A 9,016-nucleotide genomic window follows, 5' to 3' on the forward strand; every position below is an offset into this window, starting at 1 on the left:
GCCCTCCCGCCAAGACCCTGCATCCCACCCAGACCCCCTGAGCTCATGGGGATGGCCACGCGCCAGGGCAGGAGGTGCCAAGGAGCAGCTGGGGGCAGCCGCCCCGTCAGCACTGACCCCCGCGGTGCAGCAGGGCCTGGCCCAAGAGCCTAGTGCAGCCCTGTCCCCCAGCGCCCCCTTGGCAACATCATGTGGGGGAGACTGACGCAGAGGGAAGGACCCTGCCAAAGGTCTCAGAGAGAGTTGGTGGGAATGGAACCCAGGAGTCCGGGCTCCCTGCCCCACTCCCCGTACCCACTGGGCATGTCTAAATCCCAGAGCAGCTGGCATCGCCCCAGCCAGGGAGGGGTTTGGGTTACAGCAGCTTGGGGGCGGGTGGCCAAGCAACCGGGGCTGGCCCCTTCCCTTGTGTCCTCACATTAACCCCCCGGCCAAGGACCCCTGAGACGGCCCAGGCTCTCCCGGGCTAAGAGCCTCCTTTCCAACCTGCCTGAGAGCTCCTGGTCGGGTGGGGGACTCACCCCAGGGGCTCCTGCCTCCCTCCCTGGCTGGATCACCAGGCCCCTGGGCTGGGGCCAGTGGCCCAGGGCCGACGCGCCACGAGTGACAAACCAGGCCGCACGGCACCCAGAGGGTTTATTTCTCTCTTTACAGACACACACAACAGAGAGCCCACAAGCCCCCGGCTCCGAGCCTGTGCCCGGCAGCCAACCCACCTCTCCAGGACCGGGGGGAGGGGGAGCTCCTGCCACTTCTCCCCAAGTGCAGCCCAGCTCTCCAGCCCAGAGCCCTGCCGCCCCCCGCCCAGCCCTTCGGAAATCTCCAGAGCGGTGCCAGGCAGCAGCGGGGCCCCGGAGCGGAGAGCAGGGAGGACCCAGCCCCTGGCGTGCCCCAAGCCCCAGGGAACCTGGGCTGGCCTGAGGGACAGGGCAGTAGCCCGACCCCTCCGTGACGGGGGGCCCTACATAGCCCTGCCATGCCGGCAAGGAGGGGAAGGGGGCCAGCCAGGAGTGGGGTCAGCACCGGCCCCTGGGCGGGGGAGTCCAACCGGGGCTGCCAGAACCAGCCACTCACCCTGCGCTGGCACTAAGTGGTCAGGGCCGGCTCCCCGGGCACGCCAGCCCTGCCCACGCCAGCGCCCTGGGCTCTGAGCCGGGCCCCTGGGGCTAATACCCCTCGTGATGGCAGCACGCGGCCGGGGCGGCGAGGGCACGTGCGTGCTCACCCTGTGATGCCACCTGCAGCACCCAGGGGCCCGCCTGTGGGGCCCCCCCAGCCCACTCACCACTGGACAGATTTGATGGGGTGCCCGGCCCACAGCCCTGGGGGGCCCCATCCCCCCCGCCCCGGAGCTGCAGCCATGGGCTCTCCAGCGCCTCCTGCGGGGGCTGCCCCAGGTACACCTGGTTTATAATGGCCTGGGCAAGGGCCAGTGGGGCCGCACTGCCCCCTGTGGCCCCCAGCCCCACCACCGTCCCCTCTTCCCCCAGGCTCAGCACCACGGGGCAGGCCCAGGAGAGCAGGCCGGGCCCGGCGGGCGCTGTCAGGTCACTCAGCACGATGCCCGAGGCGGGCGCCAGGAATTTGGAGCCGAAGGAGCTGTTGAGAGAGGCCGAGAGCAGCAGGACGTTCCCTTGGCTGTCTGCCACTGCCAGGTGGCTGCCCACGGGCGAGGGGCCCCTGCCAGGGCGAGGGGGCCAGGGTGAGGGGCCCGCCCCCGCAAACCCCCGGGAAAAGCCGCGCCGGGCCGCGCTCAGGGCCCTCAGGCAGGGATCAGGCGCGTCCCCGGGCCTGGCTGCCCGCACCTCCTCGAGGACGCTGGCCAGCAGGCTGCCGGCGGTGGGGGCCGGGGCTCCGTGGAGCCAGGCGTTGCCCAGCTGCATGGCCAGGGGGCTCTGCAGCTCCAGGCCCAAGTCCCCCATGGCCTGCAGGAAGGGCTCCCGCTCGGCCGGGGGCAGGTCCGGGGCCAGGGCCCGGGGCAGGGCGTCGTCCCCCGATGCCACCGCCCGGAGCAGGGCCGCCAGCCGGGGGTGGGTGACCAGCGCGCCCTGGCCCTTCAGCTCGCCGGCCCCGTCGCAGAAGAGGCTGCAGAGCCCTGAGGCCTTCACGGCGCCCGCGCTCTCCCGCAGGGCCGCAGCCAGCTCCCGGCCCACGCGGACGCCTCGCCGCGCCAGCGCCGCCGGCCCCTCCAGCAGGCGCGGCCAGGCCAGGCGCCCGTGGTGCCGGTGCAGCAGGCGCAGGCCCGGCAGGGCCACGGGGAGCCCGTAGCGCTGGGAGAAGCCACGGCGCGGGATGGCGTTCAGCGCCACGGTGCGGCCCGACGAGGCGTTGTGCAGCAGGGCTGAGAACACGCCGCCTGCAAGAGACAGACCCCGTCAGCGCCCCCGAGACACCCCGCAGTGCGCCCCCACCAACGCCCCGGAGACACCCCACAGTGCGCCCCCAAGACACCCCCCACTGCACCCCCACCAACGCCCCCCGCTGCACCCCCACCAACACCCCCGAGATACCCCCCACTGCACCCCCACCAACGCCCCCCACTGCACCCCCACCAACGCCCCGGAGACACCCCTCACTGCACCCCCACCAACGCCCCCCACTGCACCCCCACCAACGCCCCGGAGACACCCCCCACTGCACCCCCACCAACGCCCCCCACTGCACCCCCACCAATGCCCCGGAAACACCCCCCACTGCACCCCCACCAACGCCCCCCCACTGCACCCCCCTACTGCACCCCCACCAACGCCCCCGAGACACCCCCCACTGCACCCCCACCAACACCCCTGAGACACCCCTGCACTGCACCCCCACCAACGCCCCCAAGACACCCCCCTACTGCACCCCCACCAACACCCCCAAGACACCCCCCACTGCGCCCCCACCAATGCCCCCCACCAACGCCCCCGAGACACCCCCCACTGCACCCCCACCAACGCCCCCCACTGCACCCCCACCAACACCCCTGAGACACCCCTGCACTGCACCCCCACCAACGCCCCCAAGACACCCCCCACTGCACCCCCACCAACGCCCCCCACTGCACCCCCACCAACACCCCTGAGACACCCCTGCACTGCACCCCCACCAACGCCCCTGAGACACCCCCCACTGCGCCCCCACCAATGCCCCCAAGACACCCCTGCTTCACCCCCACCAATGCCCCTGAGCCCCGCTGCACCCCCACCAACGCCCCCCACTGCACCCCCACCAACGCCCCTGAGACACCCCCCACTGCACCCCCACCAACGCCCCCCACTGCACCCCCCTACTGCATCCCCACCAACACCCCCAAGACATCCCCCCACTGTACTGCCCCACCAGCACCCCTGAGACACCCCCAACTGTAACCCCCCCGTCAGCACCCTTGAGACGCCCCCCATTGCAACCCCACCAAAATCCCCGAGACACCACCCACGGCACCCCCACCAAAACCCCTGAGACACCCCCCCACTGTACCTTCCCACCAGCACCCCCGAGACACCCCCCACTGCACCTGCCCACCAACACCCCAAGATACCCCCCACTGTATCCTCCGCCAGCACCCCTGAGACACCCCCCTACTATACCCCCGTCAGTGCCTCTGAGACACCCCCCACTATACCCCCCACCAGCACCCCCCCACTGCACCCCTCTATACACCTCCCCACTGCACCCCTGAGACACCCCCCTACTGTACCCCCTGCCAGCACCCCCCGAGACACCCCCCCACTGTCCCCCCCAACAGCGCCTCTGAGATACCCCCACACTGTACCTCCCCACCAGGACCCCCAAGACACCCCCCACCTGCACCTCCTGACACACCCCCCCACTGCACCCCCACCAGCACCTCCGAGATACCCGCCCACTGCAGCCCCTCAGGTCCTGTCAGGGCCCCCCAGACACTGCCTCCCAGTCCCCATGAGGGCTCCTGGACACCGTACCCCCCCAGACCCCATTAGGGTCCCCTACGTACCACAGCCTTCCCTTCCCCCATTCCCTCCACACCGACCCCCCCCCCACAACCCGCCCCCCCAGCATGCACAGCAGAGGGTTCTGGGCGTTACAGGCGGGTCCCGTTCGGCACCCACTGGCTACCGCTGGGGGGCCTGGGGGGCTGGGGCAGCCCTTCCCAGGCCCCTCTCTGAGAGCTCGCCCAGGCCATGTCCATCCCCCCCGCGCTCCCTGGCCTGACGTCGCATCCCGCAGCTCTGGCTATGGTGGGGTGAGGGGGACCCGGGGGCTGACAGCTCCCCATGCGGGGAGCGGTGACCCTAGCTGCACCGGCCTGGGGGCAGTTCCACCCCTTCGCCCGAGCCCCACACTCACCCAGCCCCCCGGCGTGCGGGTGGACCAGACCCAGGCAGAGCGCAGCCGCAATCCCAGCATCCACCACGTTCCCTCCGGCCACCAGCAGGTCCTTCCCCAGGCGGGAGCAGGTCTCTGCAAGGCACCGACAGGCCCCGGCGTCAGGGGCGGGTGGCGCGGGCACCGTGGGGCCAGTCTGGCATGGCAGAGCTTGTGCCAACCCCAGCCCTGCACTCCCAGCGCCCTCCTGCAGGGGGCAGCGCGGGCCCATTGCCCTGTGCACAGCCCCCCTGCCCCTCAGGCCCTTCTGCAGCCCAGCCAGGAGCACAGGGCAGCTGGGACATTCTGTACCCCAAAGCAATGCCCTGGCACCCCGGCATTTACCAGGGTGATATGAGCACGGTGTGTTTTACACGGAGTATGTCATGGAAGGGATCAATGGAAAAGTTCGGGTTTGCTGAGGATGATTACCCTGGTTGTGCGCAGGTCTCGTTCTTCTATCTAAAGTGGTGAATATTGACTATGTGCGGATATTTCAGAGGTCTTTGCTCCGGGGTAACACCCACCCGGTGGTCCACACCCAGCCGGGTTGTGGATGAACCATACAAGGTGATGGGCCATTAAGAAACACAAGAGAAAAAGCTTATCCCCCCCGGGGGGCCTTCCCGGGGACGCTTCAGCCAGTGTCTGGAGAATGGCCGCTGTGACGCACGGAACCACGGGAGGCCAGGTGGCTAGATCACGTGACACTGGACTCCATCTTGGGCCGGCACCTTTCCACAAACTGGGCTGGGGGCTTTTGTTTGGGACAATGACGTTCCCTCCACATGGGAGAAGCTATAAAAGGGGGAAGCAACATCATCACTTGGCCTCACTCCCCCCACAACTCAACACCTGGAACCACGGCTGGAGGCAAAAGACTTGGAACGTGGGAGGGGGTCCCAGGCTGGAAAGGAGGATTTCCAACCTGCGTATGGCGGATCTGTGAAGTGCCTGGACCATCAGGGCGAGACACTGCTGGAGTCAAATCCTGTCTAGTGGATAGAACCCAGATTGCGTTGTTGTTGATCTGTTCGCTAATACTTATAATCACTTACAATCTCTCTTTCTGTAATTCATAAATCTGTTTGATATTTTTTACCTAAAACAGTGTTGTTTAAAGTGCAAAGGGAAATCTGCTCAGGAACAGGGGCTGGTGAACTGTCCTCTCCACACTGCAGGAGGGCAGACTGGGTAATAACTTACACTGGTCAGGCTTCTGACCAGGGCGAGACGGTTCAGCTCTGGGGTCCTAGGCTGGGGGGAGCTGGCTGGAGCGTCTCTCTTGTTGGTTCATGAGTGGCTGGTGAAAGTATGAATGTAACTCAGCTGGGTGTGTCCCTGTCTGTAAATAGCTGTGTGAGTGTGGGACCTGGAGGGGTCTGCAGCTTCTCACAGCATCCCAGTGTGAGAGGGAGCCCAGGTTTGGTAAGACAGAGGGCTCAGCACTACCCCAGTTCCAGTTCCACCCCGGGGAGCCCGTCACAGCGACCCGAGGGGTACCCAGCCCGAACAGGGCAGGAGGAAGCGGTGCCCACTGGGGGCCCGGGCCTGCAGCCCATGCTGCGCGATGCTCACTTGAGCTGGTGATGAGGGCGGCGTGATGGTAAACGCCCGGGGCATGCATGTGAGCCGCAGATGGGATGTTGCCGAGCTCCTCCTGCGCCCCCATCTGCCCAGCGCCATCACCCTGCCTGTGAGCCTGGGTGCCGCCCAGTCGCGAGGAGCCCCCGGAGGTCATCTGGGAAAAGGCCAAGGCCAAGGCCAGCGCCAGCAGCACCAGGGCCGAGGAGATGCGGGCGCAGGTCTCCCAGTGGTGCTGGTGAAGCAGGACCTGCAGCAAGGATCTGCAGAGAGCCAGAGAGAACAGAGATCAGCCCACATGGCAACTCCCTGCAGCCCCAGCCAGCCAGGTGCACCGGGAGGGACGCTCCCCACAGCCTGCGGGGGGCGCTGGAGAGCAGGGAGGAGGCAGCGGCAGAACGATGGGTGTACGGGCAGGAGTCCAGGGGTGAACAACCGGGGGCCTGTGGGTCAGGACTCAGGGGCATCAGCAGAGCTAGAGGTGCCAGGCTGGGGGAGCAGGGGTGGGGGTCAGGACTGAGGGGCACTGGCAGCGCTGGGGGTATGGGATGGGACTGAGGTGCTGGCAGACTTCCGGGGGGCTCGAGTACCCACTGCCAGCCCCTCAGCCTGGGGCTCTCTCTGGGCACCGGAGCGACATGGCCTGGCTCTGAGGCTCCGGGGTCTGAGGGCGAGGGTGCCGTCCCCACTCAGCCCAGGCCAGGCCATGCTCCGCTGGCCCCACGCAGGCATGCTCTGCTCACGGTCAGGTGCATGCAGCTGACCAGAGAGAGGCTTTGGCTTGGCCTGGCAGGAGCCCTGCAAGTCGATCAGCCTCCCTGTGGCTCCAAACGCCCCCCAAACTCCACCCAGCATGGCTAGGATGGGGCGCCCAGCACCCCTTTCACTGGGGGAGGCCAGGCTGGTGAGACCTTCAGTGCCACACGCAATGCCCCAGGCGCCCAGGGCCCAGCTAGATACCCTGGGCTGGGGGGCCTTGCCGTGTGCCCGCTGCCATAGGTCACCGCGGCTGGGACACTCCACACGGGCTCCACCTGCCCCCATCCAGGGGCCTGGCCCTGGTGCGGCACAGGGACCCCAGCCCCTCCCGACACGTCACTAGCACTGGAGGACACCCGGCCAGGGCACCAGCTCCCGACAGTAACCAGCAAAGCCGCCAGCCTGACCCCCGGCCCCAGGAGGGCTGCAAAGAAGGGGGGAGATTTGTCGCTGCCTAATGGGATTAGTGAGGCCGCATTCAGCTCCTGTAATAGGATTACAGCCAAATTCACCAGCCTGCTGGGGTCTGGGCCCCCCACCAGGAGCTGAGCTGCAGCCAAGGCCAGGGGCTTACAGAGCTCAGAGGGGCTCAGCGGGAGGGGGCTCCCGGTGCCAAGAGGGGCAGGGAGGAAGAGACAAGGGGTGGGGCAGGGGCTGGAGCAGGCCACTCGATCTGCACCCAGCCGTGCCCGGATCCACGCAGGTGCCTCGCTCTGGGCTCACGCCTGGTGCAGTCTGGGAAGGGGGAGCTGGGCTGCGACTGCCCCCAGGCCTGGCACCAATGGGGTAGCAGGCCAGGCAGCCAGCCTGGGGAGGGGCCAGCTGAGCCAATGTCCCCATCCCCCACGGCTAGGCCCCTCTCCTAAGGCCAAGGGCCTGATCCTAACGGGGCCCGGGGCGTTGTGTGTTACACGTTCCCCTCCCCAACCATGGGGCCCAGAGCTCCCAGCAGCAGCCGGCACCTCGCTGGGGCAGACACGGTGGCCCAGACCCAGGCAGCTCCCTGGGCCGCCCGTCTGGTCCCTCCCCAGCAGTGCCCGGCCTCAGGCAAAGCCTCGTAGCCCGTCTGGGACGTGGGCCCATTGGTGCCAGCTGGCAAAGGGCTCGCCGTTCTTCACAAGCTCTCCGGCCTCAGATCTGAGCCCTCACTGCTCCTCACACACCACGGCGGGTCCTGGGCTCCACCCGTGTCTGGCGAGCCGCACACCCGGGGCCCAGAGTCCCCGTGCTGGAGGGGAGCCCCGGCCCCAGGGGGGTCCCAGGAGCCTGTGGGCCCCTGAGGGGCAACGCGGGCAAGCCAGGAGCCTGGTGTGGGGGGCAGGGCGGAGGGGCCTGGCACAGGCTGTGCCCACTGGTGCCCCCGATCGCTGACTCGTCTTCGGCACGTGGTCAGTCGCTGAGTGCTGGGGTGGCAGCAGCCCCCTGTTAACGCTGGCGCTGCCCCCCTGCTCCCCACAACCCTCCTTGGCCAAGGGGGGCCCCTCCCGGTCCCCCGCCCCAGCTGCCCAGGCGGGTCCGTGGCCTTGACCCGGCTCGGAGCTGATCTCTGACGGGGGTGGGGGGCAGCCTGCAAACGGGGGGCACCCTGCCCAGCCAGCCTGGCCCCCCACCAGGTGCCCGCCCTGTGTAGGGCGCAGCCCCCCGCTGCAGCTGGCACGTGCACAGCCCTGCCGGGGCCGCGGGGGGCAGAGCCCGTGGGGGGCACCCGGGGCAGCTACGCGCTGGTTATGGGGCCGCGCGGGGGCTGGACGGGGTTGGGGGGGTCCGGCTGCCGGGGATCTGCGGGCGGGGCAGGTCTCTGCTCCGGTCCGGTCCGCCCCGCACTCACCGGCCCGGCCCGCCCCGCAGCTCCACCGCCTCCTCCCCGTCGCTGTCGCTGCCCCGCAGCCGCTGGTACCGCGCCTGGTACCGGGCCGGGGCCGCCTCCATGCCGGCCGGGACCAGCACCTGCCGCGGCCTTCCGGGTCCGCCCCCGCCCGGCCCCGCCCGGGGAAGCGCCAGGGCCGAGCCGGGCCCGTCGGGGAGCGGGGACACCCCGCCCCGCATCAGCCGCCCCGATGCCTCGGTGACCGGGAGCGGCCGGGCTGCCGGAGGTGCCCGCGTCTGGGGAGCCGGGTCGGGGGGGAGCAGCCGCCGCCCCCCGGGGCAGAGAGGGGATTTTCCGGGGGGAGGGATCAGGGCCTCAGCCACAGCATGGGGGGTGGAGCTGGCGCGGGGGGCACAGAGGGGCCGGCATTAAAGGCCCCGTGGCTATTAGCCCTAAATCCTGCCTGGCCCCTGCCCTGGCCCTGCAGGCTCGGCGGGTGCTGGGCGCTGTCCCAGGGGCAGGGGCCTGGAGGGGGCTGAC

At 69.2% G+C, this 9,016-nt stretch overlaps 1 protein-coding gene across 1 annotated transcript; it reads right to left on the reverse strand.

The window, feature by feature from the left end:
• Positions 1–621: 621 nt before the first annotated feature.
• On the reverse strand, positions 622–8,631 carry GGT6 (gamma-glutamyltransferase 6). The gene is made up of 4 exons (XM_074953750.1): positions 8,498–8,631; positions 5,905–6,173; positions 4,309–4,422; positions 622–2,356 (listed from the first exon to the last, which is right to left on the reverse strand). The coding sequence occupies exons 1-4, from the start codon at positions 8,596–8,598 to the stop codon at positions 1,167–1,169; spliced, it is 1,674 nt and encodes a 557-aa protein (XP_074809851.1). The 5' UTR covers positions 8,599–8,631; the 3' UTR covers positions 622–1,166.
• Between the last annotated feature and the right edge of the window lie 385 nt (positions 8,632–9,016).

This window comes from Natator depressus, chromosome 5, assembly GCF_965152275.1.
Source record: "Natator depressus isolate rNatDep1 chromosome 5, rNatDep2.hap1, whole genome shotgun sequence".
Taxonomy (NCBI): domain Eukaryota; kingdom Metazoa; phylum Chordata; order Testudines; family Cheloniidae; genus Natator; species Natator depressus.